Here is an 18,113-nt window from a genome sequence, read left to right on the forward strand (position 1 = left end):
TCTAAATTCCCCTTCTTGCGGTGAAAAATGTCTTTATTACCCTTCGTATCATTAGTGTCACTATACATTCTTATTTCACAATTTTCCCGCACTCTGTTGTGCGAGCGGCTCCAGTTTGTGGATACTGTAATCGTGGGAAAAATAATGACAGTTATCAGTCGCAGCCACCAAGTGCCCATAAAAATCTGTCCTCTGTTCTGGAAGATGATAATTATCGGTTGTACTGTCATTATCATTGTTGTTAGAGGAAGTCTTGAAGCATTTTCCCCCCTAAAGTAATAATGCCAGAGAAATCACTTCAAATTGGCCTATTTTAGGGAAAGGGGTGGGCAACAAGGGGACCAGTTTTGGTTATATTTCAGAGAATCGTCAAATTCAGGCTGCACTACTAGCTGGCATCTGTGCACATCAGGCTCACGTGCTTTTTTTTTTTTTCTTTGCGACTTGTCGCTGCTTTATTTGAATGCAATGATGTAATTGGGCTGTTAATCACAGCGAGGGAATTTAACCGGCTTTGATGAGTTATTATTCAGGTGGAGATGGAGGCTGCAGGCTGCCGGTGCGTCAGCTCCGTGCATGCTGGCGACCGAACCGGAATGAAGAAAAACTCCTCGCGGATCATTTTGTGCTTCTTCCCTTCCACATAAAGGCCGCTTCTTTGTTTGGCTTCATTTTCTGCTTGTCCTGAGCTTCTCCGTAAGTTATTAGCGTGACTTCACTTTTGTTATTTTATTTCATCCAAACTGCATTTTTTTTTTCAATAAATCGGATTTTTAGAGATAATTCCTCACGTTGTGGAATGCCGGCCGCGAACCCTCCCCTGCAAAAAAAACTTGCAGATCGACGATTGGGGGAAAAACGTTGAATTACTTGCGCACAAATGCACGTGAGATTTTTCTGTATAACATAACAAATTTCAATGTGGATCGTGTGTGAATGTGTTAATATATTAAGCTCTAACTGTTTCGCCTTTGCGCTTAAATAACGGGACTATAATTGCCGGTCATATGAAAATTGAACTCTGTGTTATGCTAATACGGCACATTGGGAGCTTTAATTATGATGGCAGACCGGTCAGTAGATTGAACGAGTTTGGGCGTTTTTTTTTCCTTTTCTTTGCAATTATTCCTATCATATATATCACATCTGTTAGTCATAATATTAAGATTGTGTCGATATTTGATGTTATTTTTTGTTTACTTTATATTTTTGTACCTCGCAATAACAATAAGTGCGTGTCATGAACCGAATTATCAAGTTACAATTATCAATTGCGGTATTAGCCTACGTCATCATTTTTTCCTGACCTAATTCCGCTTTATAAATCAACTTTTAACTTTAACGGTAATAATTGGAAAGCGTTAATTGCGCTGCCGCTGCCGATTGGAAGTCCTGAGGTTGTGCGCTTGCTTTTTGACTCGCTCAGGTCTCTCGGAGGCAGGCGGACCAATGGGCTCGCCTTTCGGAGCGAACGGACCAATCAGCGTCCGCCTCGGATGAATATTCATGAGTGCCAGATTCAAACCTTTGGGGGAGTTTATCTCGCTCCGCAGCATCATACCTGGGACTTTTCACGGGAACAAACTGCATTTTCTTATGAATGGAAGGAGAAGAAAGGGGTTCGACTTAAATCGGGAGCCCTCCCGGTTCGGACTCAAACAACAAAAGCAGAAGGAGGACGGGAGCCGCCGGAAGAGATGACAATGACCGCGATCCCAGAAAGTCTGAACAGTCCCGCGTCGGGGAAAAGCGTTTTCATGGAGTTCGGGCCCGCCGGTCAACAAATGTCTCCGTCGTCCATGTCCCACGGACACTACCCGGTGCACTGTTTACATTCCGCGGGCCACGGGCAGCACGACGGCTACAGCCCGGCCCCGAACTTCCCCCGAACCCTGGCCTACCCTTACATCAACTCGGTGGGAAGCCATCCCAACAGCCCGTACCTCAGCTCGGTCCAAACGTACCAAAACAGCTCGTCGCTGCCCCAGACCCGGTTAGAGGATCCAGGTAAGCGCGTGTGCACAACATCTCCGACGGCTCCCATGACGCGACGTCTTTTATTTTATTTTTTTTTGCAATTAATGATAATTATAGCCCGGTTTCTCCCCCTCCACGTGCGTTGATTCTTTTTTTTTTTAATTACAGCGCCGGAAACGGTGAAGAACGCGGTGGTGGAGGGAGGAGAGGTGCGCTTTAACGGCAAAGGCAAAAAGATCCGCAAACCCAGGACCATCTACTCCAGTTTACAACTTCAGGCTCTCAACAGGAGATTTCAGCAAACGCAATATTTGGCCTTGCCGGAAAGAGCCGAGCTCGCGGCGTCCCTGGGGCTCACGCAGACACAGGCAAGTTCGCGCATTTTCGTCGTCTACGTTTCCACACCATTTCACCTGATTGGGTTTTACTCTCCTTGTTTGTTTCGACGTGTTTCTCCTTCCGTGCTTCTCCTCCGATTCTCACCAGTCCAACATTTACATATTACAAAAAATCACGCCATGCAGATTATTATTTTGCTCAATCCAATCATTCTAATTTAATTCTAAATGAAAAATATGTCCACGTCCATCATCATTCGCATTGCTCATTCACTTCACCTTGCATCTTATCCTATATCCTATAATTCCATATATAAAAAATATAATATTTTTTGCCAACGTATTGCATATTTCAACCATTATAATCCTATTGTATTTCATATCAGTCTCATTCCAGGTCTGTAGTTCACCATATTTTTTTTTGCATCAGAATATTTATATTCTTAACCCAGAATATTACCATGATATTCCTCGTCATTCTATATTATTCTGCCATATAATTCAGTGTCACTTCATATTTTTCATCAATATGTTTCATTTCCACCAAATTATCCACATCGTTCCTTATCTTACAATCATTATCAAGCCACGTTACCAAAATATGGCACTTCATCCAACATCATTTCATGCTATTATATGTTTCTATACCATTCACTATTTCACATCATTGCTTACAGTTGGTGTCACTTCATATTTTTCACTAATGTATTTCATGTTCATCAAAATCTATACATCATTCCACATCTGTATGTTATTATCACACAAAACGTTCACCAACAAGCTTCCATATCATCCTCATTCACTATTATTCCACATTGTTCCACATTATTATCACTTTGTTACCATTACACTTAATTTTCACCTGTCTCTACATCATTCCATATCTTTCAATGAATATTATTCCATATTTCCCACCAACATATTTCCAATCTAAACCCATTTTATTTCATATATTCGCATTCACTTTTATTCCAAAGCATTCCGTGTCATTTATCAATATTTTTCAGCACTATATTTCATTTTCACCAAAAGCTCCACATCATTGCACATCTTTTTGTAATTTTCAGTCCATATTTTTCACCAAATATTGTTCATTTTTAACCAACATTATTCTTTATCATTTTCGGTCCGCATTGTTCCGCATTGGTGTCACGCCATATTTTCCCCAATGTACTCTTCATCAAAATCTCTCCATTATTCCACATTTTCCAACAAAATCTCCAGATTCTTCCATTTCCTCTCGTCATACCTGATTCCATTTCATATCATTTATTATTCTGCGTTGCATCGTTCAAAGTTTTACATGAATGACGTTTTTTGTTACATTATTTTTTTTTGTCGTTTAGATATTTTTGCTCATTCTTTTGTATTTTTCTAAAGCGTGTGTGACTGTGTGTGTGTGTGTGTGTGTGTGTGTGGGGGGGGGGGGGGGGGGGGTCCGCGTGCTAAAGTTTCACCACGCCCATTTTCTCACGCCGCTGCTGCTATCTTTTCGGAACCTCCGCGCAGGTGAAGATTTGGTTCCAAAATAAGAGATCCAAGTTCAAGAAACTGATGAAGCAAGGCGGCGGCACTATTGACACGAACGCCTTGGCCTCAGGCCGCGGACTCTCCAGCGGTTCTCCCACGCTGGCGGCCGCCTGGAGCACGCCGCCCGGGGGCAAGACGTCAGTGGGCGGCCCCTCGGGCTCTTACATCCCGGCCTACACGTCGTGGTACCCGGGCACGCATCAGGAGTCTATGCAACAGTCCTCCCAGCTCATGTGAACTTGCACGTCGGCCACTTGCCGCACGCGGACCGGGAGAGCGTGGGGGTGCCCCCCCCCCCCCCACCCCCCACCCCCCACCCCCCTTTCCTCCACACGAGTGGACCCCTCATTCCGGAAGAAGATGATGGAGATGAAGCTGAGAGACTTGAAAGAGGAGAAAACCTCCACGTATGAGCTGAATTTTTTCACAAGCGGATTTTTTAAAAAAATATTTTCATTTTATGGCTGCTCTTAATTTTGAAGAATCAAATTGAAAAGAAATGCCATCATCTTTGTTTCGGTTATGACGACTATGTCTTCAACCAAATTATATCGATAATATCGATCCATTGTTCCAAGCATATTGTCAAATTGTTGCTTACGTGTGTATTATTTAAGTTAAATTATTTGGATTTTTTTAACACTTATTGAGGCCGGTCTTGTATTTTATTTGTGTGTTTAAATTTGGAACAACAACATCGTGTTGTCATTGCTGCACTAAGGCGAGCAAAACGCGCCCACAATATCGGAAAAAAAGAAATATCCAAGCAGCTCATTCGTCACTGTATTTTGTAGCTACATTGGGGGGGAAAAATATTTTGTGCTCTACTTGGCTGTGAAAAGTTTTAGGCTTGCTGTATTTGTCCACGTGTTTTAGTCCACATAGAAAAAAAGATTTAGTTTTGTATCAATCTCTTTAATTTATTGGCTCTATGTACATACTGTGCACATTTTCACAAAGCAGTAAAAGGATTTAACTTATGTGAAGAGGAGCGTGTGTGTGTGTGTGTGTGTGAGAGAGAGAGAGAGAGAGAGCTGCTCTGTTTAAGTGGTAGCGACACGGAACGTCGAGCAAACCACAAAGTTATGCTGCACAAAAATGGCAGAAAAGATTATTTACGATCATGTTTGGCTCTTTGTGTCGCTTCTGTTGCTGCTACAGTTGTCAAAGCAAACTGACCAAAAAAAAAGTAAGGGGAGAGGGGGGGGGGGGCAGTGGGAGGTTACCCCGAGAGGTCTGGATTAATTCAACAACTCATTTTCTATATATTGCTCATGCACGCACAAGCAGGTGCAAACACACGAGGACGAGCAAATGCCAAAACTATATGGGGCCCTCATGTTGATTTTTTCTTCTTTTTTTTTGTAGTGGGGGGGATGGAGGAGCATATTTCCGATGTTATAATTCCGTTCGCTTTATTTTGCCCCTAATATTTATGGAGTCACACTAAGCAGGCTATAATTAAAGGTCAAAAATATAATCATCCATATAATAATGATGTACTGGACACTCTTCCTATTTGCTCTATATACACAAATTATTTCCACACACACACACACACACACACGGTATTTGAACTAAAATATACACCCCAGCTTAATTTAAGATACATATTTTTGCAACCACAAATATCTACTTTATATGTAAATATCAACATTAGTCACGAATTAATTGAATTCAAATTCAAACCAGTTAAAATTGAATGAAATACAGATGTTTCAATGTTACAACAACAACAAATTTGTTCAAATGTATATATATATATATATATATATATATATATATATATATATATATATATATATATATATATATATATGGGGCCCTAAAACCGCCCCGACTACATTTGAAATGTTAATTAATAACATATAAGCAAGAGTCTTGAAATGAAAGCATTATCCAACTATAATTACAGCCACGTTGAGCGATGTTATTTGATTCTTATTTTAAGGGCAAAAGATGCTCTCCATCCTCCTTTGTGTCTTTCGCAGTCAATATATAGGTGTCTGGGCACCGTGGCCACGCCCACACAGACAAAGGCCGCGAGTTTCTATATCCGAGCAAGCGTGCGTATTGTTTTGCTGTGCGAAACATAAATTTGTCTGTACTTCTGCACCGAGAAAGGCGCAGCTGCTCATCCAAGAGGGTCAGCGTTATTTCGCTGCATTCTCTCCTTGATTATACGAGCCGAGCCCATCAAACCCGCCATAATTACAGTCATTTCGCCCTTATTTATTCTAATGCAGTTTCCCATCTCTGGGGTAATTATGAGCAATTTTTTTCTCTCTCACGCACTCTTTTGCTTTTCGCTTTCTGTGTCTGTCGGAGGATCTTTTGGGCGCCGACAAAGGAGACAGAGCTGTGAAAGAAATGGTGCAAAAGAGAGGAGGGGGAAAATGGCGAAATAGGTGAGCTGCCTTGTACGCGGGGTCTTGGCAGGCTGGCTTGGGCGTGCAGTGTGTGAGCTTGCGCAAATTGCTTGCAGGTGGAGGCTGTAGCAAGTTGTCAGGAGGAGAAGCTTCAAAATGTCACAATGGGTGCAAGAATTTACACGCAAGCAGATGCATTAAAATCGCAAAATTTGCCGCTTGAAGATGCATGAAAAAAAAAACACCCACCTTTCAGCTTTGGGAAATAAATTAGCATCCGGCAGCTCCTCTGCCAAGCGATGAAAGCACAGAAATGCCGCAAAGGAAAAACAAAAAGCGAAAAAAAAATTCAAAATCCGTTCCCGTGCATGTGCTCCGGAGCTCCGAATATGACTGGGAAATCCTCTGCTTTATTCCCCCTCTTTTATAGCAGATGAGGAGAAAAATGCAGATTATTAGCATAAATGTTTACTCCTCATTACGCTGATGACATTGTGCACTCGAGGTCTTGGTAATCTTTTGGGGTGGGGAAATTATGAGTAATTTTTCCGCTGGAAATTTAAAGCAGCAGTTATCAGGCAATTCAGTCTAATTCGGATGCAATTACGCTCGAGTCAAGTTACTTGTTGGGCTGCAAACTATGCATTGACATTGCCATTTATTGTGTACATACAAGTTGGACAATGTTTGACGCTCGAGAGTGTCTTGGGTAAAAATGACACCCCGTATTAGGACGGCTGAAATGATGCAAAATTATGGGAGTAATTGCAGGTTTTCACAATGAGTGGAATTACGGTACAGTGAGTGCGAGGACAAATGAGGAAAAGGGGAGCGTGTGGCATTTTCGAGTTGGAAATGACACACTCGCTACATGGCTGCGAAATTGCGCTCGAGCTGGGGGAAAAATAATGCTCTTGTTTTTCCTGTGAGCCTGGGATAAATTTATCTCCGGGTTTATTATTGAAACAAAATCATACTGCCCATAGTGTGTCGAATTGATGCCAAACGGCTTTTTTCAAACATTTTCAGCTGGATCGTCGACCAAAATTCGATTTGATAGCATATTCAATTTTTATATTAAAACATTTCTTAGTGTCTTTGAAATTGGTGTCCACCCTGTCATAAATGGGTTACTGTCCCTTTAAGAAATCATCTGACGTGTTCAGTCGCATCCTTATCGGCAAATTTGTCGTTTTTTCAAGCGGAATTCCTGAATTAGTATTTGCTTTCAAGTTTCACATTTTCGTTTTATTAGATGTGTACTTGGATGTTGGGCATGTCAACATGTCCACTCTGTCATATAGTGAACTATCTGTCATCCATTCGCATTTCAGACATTTTGCTGTTATAATGCAAATTGAAGGCGCACATGCTCATTAAATGCTAACATATAGCCAAAAATGTCCGCCCGTCATTGTCCGCCCTGTCAGCAGCCTCGCGTGTTTGCATGCTTGCAGCTAATTTATAATTTAAGAATGCGGACACTTGTGCACTATGCATTTTTATCAGCAGTAGATATTCTTCAAATAATGAATATGATGTTCAGTGCAAAATCTTGTCGTTTTTGTTTCATCAATTTGACTGAGAATAAGCAGCATATTTTAAACGAATAAATATGTCTTATAAAAGCTCCTTAATACGAAGAATGATTTATGAGTGACTGCAGACGAATTTTTTAGGCCTAATAGGAGGCACGAATGCAGATGAATTGCTTGTCCTCCTATTTTGTATTGGGGAAAAAAATACAACTTCTGGCGCAGGAAGAAAATTGTTTCATATACCATCATGCACACTGTGTGTTTGGGCAAGTGTCTTCAGTTGAAACGTTAATCCCGAACTTGCCTAACGTACATAATTACAAATATCCATAATGCCAAAAAAAGTCAATTCTGTCAAAATTCTGCCATTTTTGCAAATTCATTTTCCAAATACGACTTATAGGCAACTACTGGCGATTTATGATTTCACCATTCATTTTTTTTGTCTTGAACTTTGAACTTTTACCTCTATGTGTGTTACGCATATGTGATTTATCACACTTCAGATATGAAATGCTAATATAAATGCTAATGGTATTTTATGTAGAAGGAGGGGGAGAAATCATTCACAGGAAACATGTTTATTTAAATAACCATATATGAAGCACTGTAAAAAAATAAATAAGACAAAAGCACACGTGTGATACAAGTCAATCAGATGGAGGACAATCAGATCAGTAGCTTGTTATGCTAAATTAATTTTTGCATCAATCGCCTTTAAAAGTCAAGAGCTATCAAAAAATACTGACGTGAAAACACTTGCACCATTAAAAGCTGTGAGGGAAAAAATGAGACCTTTGCAAGATTGACGATCTGTAACGTCATAATATTGAGAGTGTTTTTTATTCGCTGAAATGAAAACTAATTGAAAATATTGGTCTCTTTTTTTCCCCCTCCATGTTACAAGATAATGATGAGGTCAAGTAAGAAAAGGCACGATACAGTTGACAGTTGCTACATCACTGGTTCCAATTTGGTCAAATCAAAAAACAAAATGGCACGGCGAAAATCAAAAGTCCAGCAAAATAGTGGTTCGTTCATTCATTCGTTCAGTCGTTCATCCACTGGAAATCAACAAAATAAATAAATAGAAAAATAACCTTCCACACGCTGGCAAACGTCCACAATTTCGCGATGCTTCCGCGCGTGAAAGTAGGACGTTTAAAAAACTGAATATACGCGTATATTTTTCATCACTTGTCCCGCTTTTTTTTTTTGTTTTTGCTCAGAATATCGTCCCGGCAGTGATGGCCGGGTTGTGGTGGAGCAGAGGGGGCTGCAGGTGGCTCATGGAGTTCGTGTTGGAGTACCACGAGTAGTTGGCCAAAAAAGAAGATGAGGACGAGGAAGAGGAGGAGGACGAGGAAGGCGCGCCGCCGCCGCCGCCGCCGCCGCCGCCGCCGCCGCTGTTGGGCGGACTGCTGCAATTTGGAGGTAACGTGGAGCTACTCATGCCTTGAGTCTGTGGAAAATCCCACGCGCTATGCGGGGACGTGCACGGGGGCGATTCGCTGCTGGGAACGTGCTGCTCGGGAGGGATTTCGCCGTTTTTCCACAACTTCTTGAACTTGGAGCGCCGGTTCTGGAACCAGATTTTCACCTAAGGGTTGCGGATGGCGCTGATTAGCATGGCTTTTTTTTTTTAAAGGACTTATTTTTATAGTTTTTTTTTCGGCACCGACCTGCGTCTGCGTGAGGCCCAGGGAGGCGGCCAGTTCGGCCCGCTCGGGCAGCGCCAAGTACTGCGTTTTTTGGAAACGCCTCTGGAGCGCGGCCAGTTGGAAGCTGGAATAGATGGTTCGAGGTTTCCTGACCTTCTTTGGTTTTCCATTCACCATCCGGATTTCTGGCTCGCTCTCTTCTTTTTCTGCGGGAGGAACAGGAATGTGCTTTTAGGACGGCGCTGGCGCTGGTTAACTTGGATTTGAGGTTAAGGGTTGGAATGGGGGCACTTTTTTGTTTCTTAAATGGGCGTGTGCGCAAGTTATAATTGGACACTGAAATTCGTGTTTAAACTGAAGCGTGGAATGCATTTTTTTCCATTGGCGTGTGCATGCATGCAAGTTGGAGCTTTGACGCGTAATATGCATGTTTTTGCTTTTTCTATTTCTTTTGGTGCGCGCATACGATAATTTAAAATGTATCAGTCCCACAGTGGCGAGATTTTTAACAACAGCGTGCTGGCTAGGGAATAAAACGAAAATTCGAATTGGATTTAGTTTAAAACCTACCATAACGCGTTTAAGCCAAGACTAGTGTATTTATTTTTATGCACGATATTTCCAATAGGCTAACAATGAACGCAAATGACGTTGAATTATTTTTCTACATGCGTTGGCGGGTATCGGCTATACATGCCGATTCTTTTCGATAACTATCACATTTCATTGTTTGTATCTTCCGCGGATGCAAGTTCTAACGAAGATTGATTTTATCGAACATATAACTCCCCGAAAAAGGAATCGATAACACGCATTCTAATAAATATCGAACGATAATGTGCCAGCAGTCAAATTAAAGCGAATGCTCGTGTTTAATTTCACACCAAGGATTGAAGCGCGTTCCATACCCGTCTCTGCAGGCGCGGGCGAGGAGTTGGGTCCAAAATTGCCGTAGGCGCCGTAAGACGAGTTGAAGCCCGCCATGTCGTAAGATTTGGGGTTGAAGGGCCCGCTGCCGTGGTACTGGAAGGAAGCGAGCGCTCCAAACGGCGATCCGCCGCACGAGTGTCCGTGCTGGGGGCTGTTGTAGTAGCTGCTGTCCGTGGCCGTGGACACCGGCAAAGTCGGGGACTCCTGCGATTTGTGCAAGCTGTGGTAGTTGCTGGAGGTCATCTGGTTGGAGTGCATATCAGTGCCGAGGTTCTCGAAAACTCCCGTCATGGCGAAACGCGCGCAAAGATGAAAAGGCGTCCGGGCTCTGCTTGTGCTCTTTGTCGAGTGAGGGGGAAAGCGCGCATCCCACTTGCGGGGAACAGAGTCGATCCTTCCCGCGGTGGCCTGTGATTTTCTGTCACCGTCTGTGGATGTGGCGCGTTTATGAGAGGGAGAGTGTGCGTCGGGCGGACCAATGACGAAAGAGGACTGCTTGCCCGTGCTTCCTCCCTCCTTTTTTTTAGGCGGGGGGGAAGAGAGAGGGAGGGGGTGTTATGCTTGTCAAACGTGCAGGCCCACTCTGCTTCTTTTAAAGTGGTAACAAATTCACACTAAATGTTCTAGATCTGGTCGATTTTCCATCCAGAATTGCGTTTTTCCTCAAGATTTCCTGAAAATCCAATATCCATTACTGTAATTGAAATGTTGTTGCAATATCTTTCTCAAGGTCTTCTTTTCGTGTATCATTTAAGCAATACATAAATAGACAAGTAATATCAGATTCATAATAAATAAAGGCCAGAAGTCAAAAGTTTGGAATCGCCTTCAAATTCAAATGGTCGAAAACACATTAAGAGGTCAAGAAATTCAACCTATTGACTTTTGAAATTGCACTGCTGTGAAGTCCTTCCTTTTGTTAAAAAGCGTTAATCCACATCCTTCTTACTGAGAAAATACCCAAATGTGCGAAAAAAATCAATCTTTTTATCTCTCTTTCTCTCTTTACTATGATACAAAATCTAACTACAACACTAAGCACATTTTGCAGTTTTAAAATCTGGCAACAAGATTTCATTGTAGTATCACTCTCTCACCCTCACACGCCGACCAAAGCCACGCCCCCTTCCAGAACGGATACTAGACCTTAGCCACGGCTGCTAGCATGTTAGCATGGCTGTTTTTGGAATGCTACTGCCTTGCTCTATGATTTGTTGTTTTTTTTGTGTGTGGTCGTTAACCAATTGAGGGACAAAACAGAACAGTAAAATGTATTTAATTGATTATTTTTGTAAGAGATCGTTTTAGTAAGCTCATGAGTGTCGGATCATTCGTCATTCTTCACAAAAATTTGTCTTGCAAGGAATTGCACTTTAGCTTGGCGGTTCGATTTTAAATATGCGTGATATAAATAAAATATAAAGCATCTCGTGCTTTGTGTGTAAATTAGAAATGACTGTCATACTTTGAGAGGAACCCGCATTCCGCATGTTGAGAATGACCCTTCTATTCCATTCATGATTAGATTAGGTAACACCTGTAAGTCACTAAAAAGTCAGATTTTGTTAAGGTGAAATTTGGGCTAGTATTATTTTTGTGACAAAAGCCAAGTGAAATCGATAATATTAAAAGGTCGATTCTATGATCCGTGGCTGTGCTTCAGGTAAAAGCAGTCGTCCCAATACAGTAGCGCCTTCCTGTGGTCAAAACCTGAATTACACTGACCCGTCGTTTTATTTTGTTCTACGTATGTGATTATGCGTGATCTTAACAGTGATGAATAAAGAAAGCAATACTTGAGTGATATTAGTATTATGATATTTACATTTCTTTATTTTGTATTGCGCGCTCCAAATTTTAAGAAATGATCAAACAACACTAGATAAAAACCTATTGATATAATTTCAGCGTTATTTTTCAACAATTAAGATCGTTTTTAAATATTGACGATGACCCACACACAGTAACGCGAACGGCTATGATGCTCTAAACCTGGGAAAGAACGTTTAAAAATAATTTTGCCACAAGGTGGCAGCAGAGCTCCTATATGGGCACGAACGTTGGCTTCGCTTCACATTTTGGAAACTTTAAGGCAACGGAGCATACAGCAATTTACAATGGAGAGGAAATATTTAACGACACGCCACCAAATAAATCTTTTACAAAAAAAAGTGGATGCAGAGTTTAATAATTTATTTTCTGTCACAAAAAGCAATTCAACACTTTAAAAGCACATTATTTCTTGTATGTATCCCTTTAGTTTGACCCTTGTGTAGTGTTTTGCTCAATCCTTTGATTTTTACATCAAAGACGTTTCTCATCAAAAGAAAAGATTGGAAGAAGACACCAGGGAGCTGAAATTTCACCCAGATGGTGACAAAATGTCAAAGTCCAACTTGGCTCAACCACTTCAGTATTATATGACCAGGATTGTGCCATATCTTGGCTAACTCAAATTGTTCAGTGGCATCAGTTGGATCCATACATGTGTAGGTTAAATTTACTAACGCCCACAAAAAAATTGAAATATGCTATGGTATGTCTTTGTAGTCTGTGACACGATGAGGACATTTTTAAAAATGGCCATTAACTGGTCTCTACCGCCACCTACTGTCTTGAGGTGAAACACAAGTCAACAAAGAATTTTCTATTTGCTGAGCACCGTTCGACGAAATGTAGCAAAAATCGGAGGAAAATCAATGCCATAAATCCTATGGAAATGCATCTTAAAAATTGTAGTTATAGTGGTTTTATCTGGTCCAAAATTTGGACAATGATTATTTTTGTACACAAAATCTCGCAGGTCCAGCTGCAGTCACATAGAAAAGTCAGAATCGTTGCGTTTTAAAATTTTACATGTTTTAATCATCTGCTGGAAATTTCAGATCGCGTTAATCATAAGATGTTAGTTATGCTGACTTTTCTTCAGTTTTTGTCATTTGCGCAGCCATTGAAATGTTGTCATAGTTGCGGTCCGGGGAGCTCCGCGTGCGTCTGCAGCTTTGTTCCCTTGAAAAGCTGCTCCAGCCCTTTTGGACTTGCATGTCACTGCTCATTAGCGGAGCATGTCTCCTCATTCATTCCTTCATTCATTCACTGGAGCGGGAATGAGCAGGAATTACCCAGTTGGGCATTTCGCAGTGCAAGTTCTGTTTCAAATGTAGCTTGTTACGCTAGCATTGTTAAGTAAAAACAAACAAAAAAAGTTTCGGGAAGAATCCCCAGCACGCAGGGATCAAAAGACAACAAAGTATGAAAACAGCCAAGCATAAGGTACACCTGCATCTAATGGAATCCAAGAGTAAAACTAAAAAAAAGATTTCATGGCGGCTCTCCTTGTTCATCTCCCGCTGTGAGAATTGAAGCATTCGTCTCCATGGCAACGCAGCCTCGTGGACAAATCCCATTACCCCAGCGTTTCCCCTTTGAAATACTTTTATGATAGCAGTCAAAGTGGCTCCTCGATTCTTCCATTGTTCTTGTTTACATGCCGCCTGGCTTCTCGCAAAGGTGGAAATGAGCCGCCGAGCGTCCCTTGACCTCTTTGTTTGCGATCTTGCGTATGTTCCGCAGCGCTCCGGACGCGGGTTTTTGTCAGGGGGCGTCCACCGCTGAGCATGTGTTTCCTAAGAATCAGTCATGGTGTATTATGTACTGAGCAGACATTATTTTTAGCAACAAAGGGCTGAGAGAGCACAACAATTGGAAGGAAGTTGGACTTAGCTGTTGAAGCGGCAGACGGAAAGGAAAAGCTCCGAGGCTTGAGTTCATCGTTTGTACTCGTGTATTAAAAATGTTGGGTTGCTTCCCAACACACTCACTCACTTTAAGCTGATTGGGTTCCTTTTACCCAAGGTTGGGTTCATTATTTTGACGCGGTAACGTAATTTTTTACTCAGTTTATTCTTGCCGGAAAAAAAATGCTTGACTCGTCGGGTTAGTAAAATTGTCAATCAAGTATAAATAACCCAACATTGGCTCTGTTTTTTTGAGACTCAGTGTTGGGTTAGCTATTTTGTCCAGTTTTTCGTTTGGCTAGCTTTTATCTCTTGTTGGATGAAAATCTTGATTCGCTGTGTTAGGTAAAATCCTGAAACCAATGAGATGGGTGTAACAAACCCGGCCTTTGTCTTGTCCCTTTGGACCCAGTACTGGATTAACAATTTCATCCTATTTGGGCTCAGCGCTGTGTTTGCTATTTTGTCCAGTTCTTCAGTTTGGCTAGCTTTGAGCCCTTGTTAGATGATAATCTTGACTTAACACCTCAGGTAAAATGTTAAACCAAGTCTAAATAACCCAACATAAGTCTGAAAATAACCCAGCGTTGGTTTTGTCCCATTTGGACCCAGTGTCAGGATTTGGTCTAATTTTGGCTAGCTTTGGCTTTGAGTTCTTGTTGGATGAAAATCTTGATTTATCACACCCTGTAAAATGTTCAACCAATTTGCTGGGTCTATATAACCCAACATAGGTCCAATCTCTAATTATAAAAGAGATTGGACCTACGTTGGGTTATTTTATTCCGTGTTGGATTGAAAATAACCGAGTTTTGGTTTTGCCCCATTCGGAACCAGTGTTGGGTTAGATTTTTTTGTCAAATTTTTCAGTTTGGCTATCTTTGAGCCCTTGTTGGATGAAAATTTTGATTCAACGTGTTAGGTAAAATCTTTAACCCAATGTGTATAAATAACCCAACATAGGCTTGATCTCTTTTGTAGTTTCTACCCCTTGTTGGATCGAAATGTACTGGGTTGGTCCCTTTTGGACCCAACACTTAGTTATTTCACTCCAACAAGGTGCACACCCTTAAAAACGTAAAAGCTCGATCCAAAAAAAAAAGTAGATTAATGTTTGACCAAACCGGGTAGTTTTTGACCCAGCAGTTATATGAGTGTATAATCAAGTGTCACCCCTCCACGTGATCCCCATGAGGTGGTTATCAGGAAATCTACTTTCACCCCAGTAAAGAGACGCTTCACTTTGCAAGGACAACAAAGGAATCCCCCAGAATTCCCCGCGTCATCCGCCCGGCCTGAGAAAGAATTTTGTGAGGTTGGCGAGGTCCCGTTGCCTTCATTGTTGAGCGGGCGGGATGGCACGACCCCCTCCCCTCCATAAAATGTCAAGCGGGCCTTTGTGTGGGGGGAGCGGAGCAGATTTAGTGCGGATGGTCTCCTGACAAAGGAGAGCGGCGCTGTCACAACGGGAGCGGGATCAGCTGCTCGCACGGCGTCATTTCACGCTACACTTCACACGCTCGCTTAGAAACACTCATACGGACATCTCGGGAGGAGCGCGAGCCCAACTTTCGCTTGGGATGTGATCGGCTATGTTCGACAAACAATCTCCTTTGGAATTTTCTTTGGAATTGTTTCACATTTGTGTGTCCGTCGGTCCACTATTTTGTATGGCGGTCTAGGTCGGTTGCTCTCGACTTTTTTCAAGCACCTGTGACATATTTTCTCAGCCAAGTGCGCCCTAACCAGCACAGACTCCAGTTGCTTCATGTTCAAATTGATTTGCTCTTAACTCATGCAATGCCAGGGATGTATTTTCACGTTTATGCGTTAAATCTCAGATACTTAAGTATTGGTTTAATACTTAAGTATTTGGAAATAAATGTCCTTAATGTAATTAAGTATCGATTGAATATTTAACTCTTTCAGTGCCAAGCATTATCGCAATACAGCATTTTTACTCATCTTGAATCGTCATGAATTTAATCCATTCCGGGTTTGGGATCGCATTGCGAAATCGTCATATAGTGGGCAATTGAAACCTATGGCAATTAGCTAAAGAGTATAAAACCCCAGATAAAAAACATTCAAATTGTATATACACATTCAAAATGAGTCACAAAATAGAATAGTAAGTGCTACTTTTATATAATACACACATATTTAATTAAATAACATCATAAATAAAAAAATCTATGAAGGAAAAATGAAATTTTCTTTACCTTTGGAGGGTAGCCTAGCCTAGCATGGCCTTCTTCATATTTCTTGATTATCTCCAGCTTCGTTTCAATACTAATTATCTTCTTACTTCTCCTTTTAACATCACTAGCAATCTTGGGACCCATGGCTAACCAATGAGTGCGTTTGTTTGGATTTTGGAATTGTTAATGCCGTAAAGCGTGAAAAACGCCATAAAGAGGGGATGAAAAAAGTTTGTATTCCGCTTCGTAACTTGAAAACAGTGTAAGCCAGGGACGTCGTAACCCGGGGGTCCACCTTCACTTACTATCATTTGAGTATCGTTGGCTCAGGTCAAACGTTTCCTACCACACGAGTGCGTACAGTAACCCATGTGAAAGTCTTTTTGTCACTTGAAGAACCATTGATTTGGAACGCTATCCATTCCAGGATGCTCAATGTAGCTGGGCTCAAAGGTCATCGAGGTGAAAATTCCTTCTCCGGTGACAAGGAACTTGGTGTTTTTTCACCCGAGGGACTGTTCTCTTGTTAATGCAAGTTCTCCATTAAGTGGCAAATATGTCAACTTGACCTTTCATACACACGGTATTTGTGTGCTACTTATACATGTGTAAGAAATCAAAATATTGACGGCGCAAAGTCGCACAGTTTTCACTTGATTCCATGAAATGATCTGCTAATGCCAGAAGAAAGCTTTGGCCACCTGCAGGCTGTCACCTGATCGACCATCGATCCCCTGGCGTCCCCCCTGACCCGACACAATAGAACCCCCTCGACCCAGCTCCGGTTACGCCGAGCGCCTTGGGACACAATGCGCATGAAAGTGCTCTTTTGTGTGCTGCCTTCATCTCAGGTGAAAGCACTTACACGCCTCTTTGGTCACAGACAAACAAAGATATTGAAAAGGCACAAAAAAGACCAAAAAAACCTGACAATCTGGATGAATACTACATTTTTAGTACTTTATATATTTTTAATACATTATTTGTACATTTGTCTGGTGTCCTTTTTTGGAAAGTAAACAAACTGAAATATATTTGACCAGTTTTTCAAATCTGCTGCCACTCTAGGGCTGTATTCGAATAATTTGCGTACTTCGGTTCGAAAAAAAATGCTCGAGCTATTTTTTTCTCGCCTCGGATACCATCTTATTAGTCTACAAGTCAGTGTGCAACACTGCTTGACTTTTAAACTTGGCGGAAACACAATAAGAAGGCCAGCTTCAAAATAATGTGCGCATAAAACAGGAACTAAAAGCTTTCTTTTTCTTCGAAATTGTAGCCGCCTTGACGCCGCTTTTTCCCCTTCTCAAAGACGTCTGTTTGCTACACATTGAACTTATTTGCGAGTGAAAATACCCGCTTATTAGTCTACAAGATAGTATACAACTCTGCATGCCTTTAAAACATGGCGGAAACGTGATATGAATGCCAGCTTCAAAATAAAGTGCACATACAATAGGAACTAAAAGCTTTCTTTTTTTTTGAAATTGTAGCCGCCTTTACGCCACTTTTTCCCCTTCTCAAAGACGTCTGTTTCCTTGGGTATGAAATTTTGGTGCTCGAGTGACCGAAACGAATCTAAGAGAATCCAATCAGTTTTCAAAATAAAAGATTTTTTCAAAATAAAATAGCTTTCAGACTCAGATAATACATAAAAGGTTCCCACGCGGACCTGTGGTTGAGGACCTCTGGTCTAGACAATTAAAACTTTCTTTTTTATGAATTTTCCAACAGATTTTTATCAGAAACGAGTCACCGGCGCACCAAGTAGTCGCACAATAAGCTCATAGCTTAGTTAAAGGGGCCTGTGATGTGTTTAAGTGTGACGCATC

The 18,113-nt window shown here is 41.5% G+C and overlaps 2 protein-coding genes across 2 annotated transcripts; one reads left to right on the forward strand and one right to left on the reverse strand.

The window, feature by feature from the left end:
• The first annotated feature begins 408 nt into the window (after positions 1 to 408).
• Positions 409 to 4,825, forward strand: dlx1a (distal-less homeobox 1a). The gene is made up of 4 exons (XM_088415330.1): positions 409 to 696; positions 1,427 to 2,007; positions 2,146 to 2,345; positions 3,825 to 4,825. Exons 2-4 carry the CDS (start codon positions 1,497 to 1,499, stop codon positions 4,080 to 4,082), a joined length of 969 nt encoding a protein of 322 aa, XP_088271456.1. The 5' UTR covers positions 409 to 696; positions 1,427 to 1,496; the 3' UTR covers positions 4,083 to 4,825.
• A 3,492-nt stretch (positions 4,826 to 8,317) lies between these two features.
• On the reverse strand, positions 8,318 to 10,762 carry dlx2a (distal-less homeobox 2a). Its single transcript, XM_088415073.1, has 3 exons — positions 10,322 to 10,762; positions 9,435 to 9,619; positions 8,318 to 9,352 (listed from the first exon to the last, which is right to left on the reverse strand). Exons 1-3 carry the CDS (start codon positions 10,632 to 10,634, stop codon positions 8,978 to 8,980), a joined length of 873 nt encoding a protein of 290 aa, XP_088271199.1. The 5' UTR covers positions 10,635 to 10,762; the 3' UTR covers positions 8,318 to 8,977.
• Between the last annotated feature and the right edge of the window lie 7,351 nt (positions 10,763 to 18,113).

The sequence above is a fragment of the Hippichthys cyanospilos genome, chromosome 5 (assembly GCF_059441005.1).
Source record: "Hippichthys cyanospilos isolate Australia breed blue-spotted pipefish chromosome 5, RoL_Hcya_1.0, whole genome shotgun sequence".
Taxonomy (NCBI): domain Eukaryota; kingdom Metazoa; phylum Chordata; class Actinopteri; order Syngnathiformes; family Syngnathidae; genus Hippichthys; species Hippichthys cyanospilos.

Excerpts from the sequence above, each read along its gene's own strand:
- dlx1a (XM_088415330.1), top strand. The coding sequence starts at position 1,497 with ATGAATATTCATGAGTGCCAGATTCAAACCTTTGGGGGAGTTTATCTC. Across the intron at positions 2,008-2,145 it reads GACCCGGTTAGAGGATCCAG|CGCCGGAAACGGTGAAGAAC; the intron begins GTAAGCGCGTGT and ends TTTTAATTACAG. Across the intron at positions 2,346-3,824 it reads TGGGGCTCACGCAGACACAG|GTGAAGATTTGGTTCCAAAA; the intron begins GCAAGTTCGCGC and ends ACCTCCGCGCAG.
- dlx2a (XM_088415073.1), bottom strand. The coding sequence starts at position 10,634 with ATGACGGGAGTTTTCGAGAACCTCGGCACTGATATGCACTCCAACCAG. Across the intron at positions 9,620-10,321 it reads GCCCGCGCCTGCAGAGACGG|AAAAAGAAGAGAGCGAGCCA; the intron begins GTATGGAACGCG and ends TTCCTCCCGCAG. Across the intron at positions 9,353-9,434 it reads TGGGCCTCACGCAGACGCAG|GTGAAAATCTGGTTCCAGAA; the intron begins GTCGGTGCCGAA and ends CGCAACCCTTAG.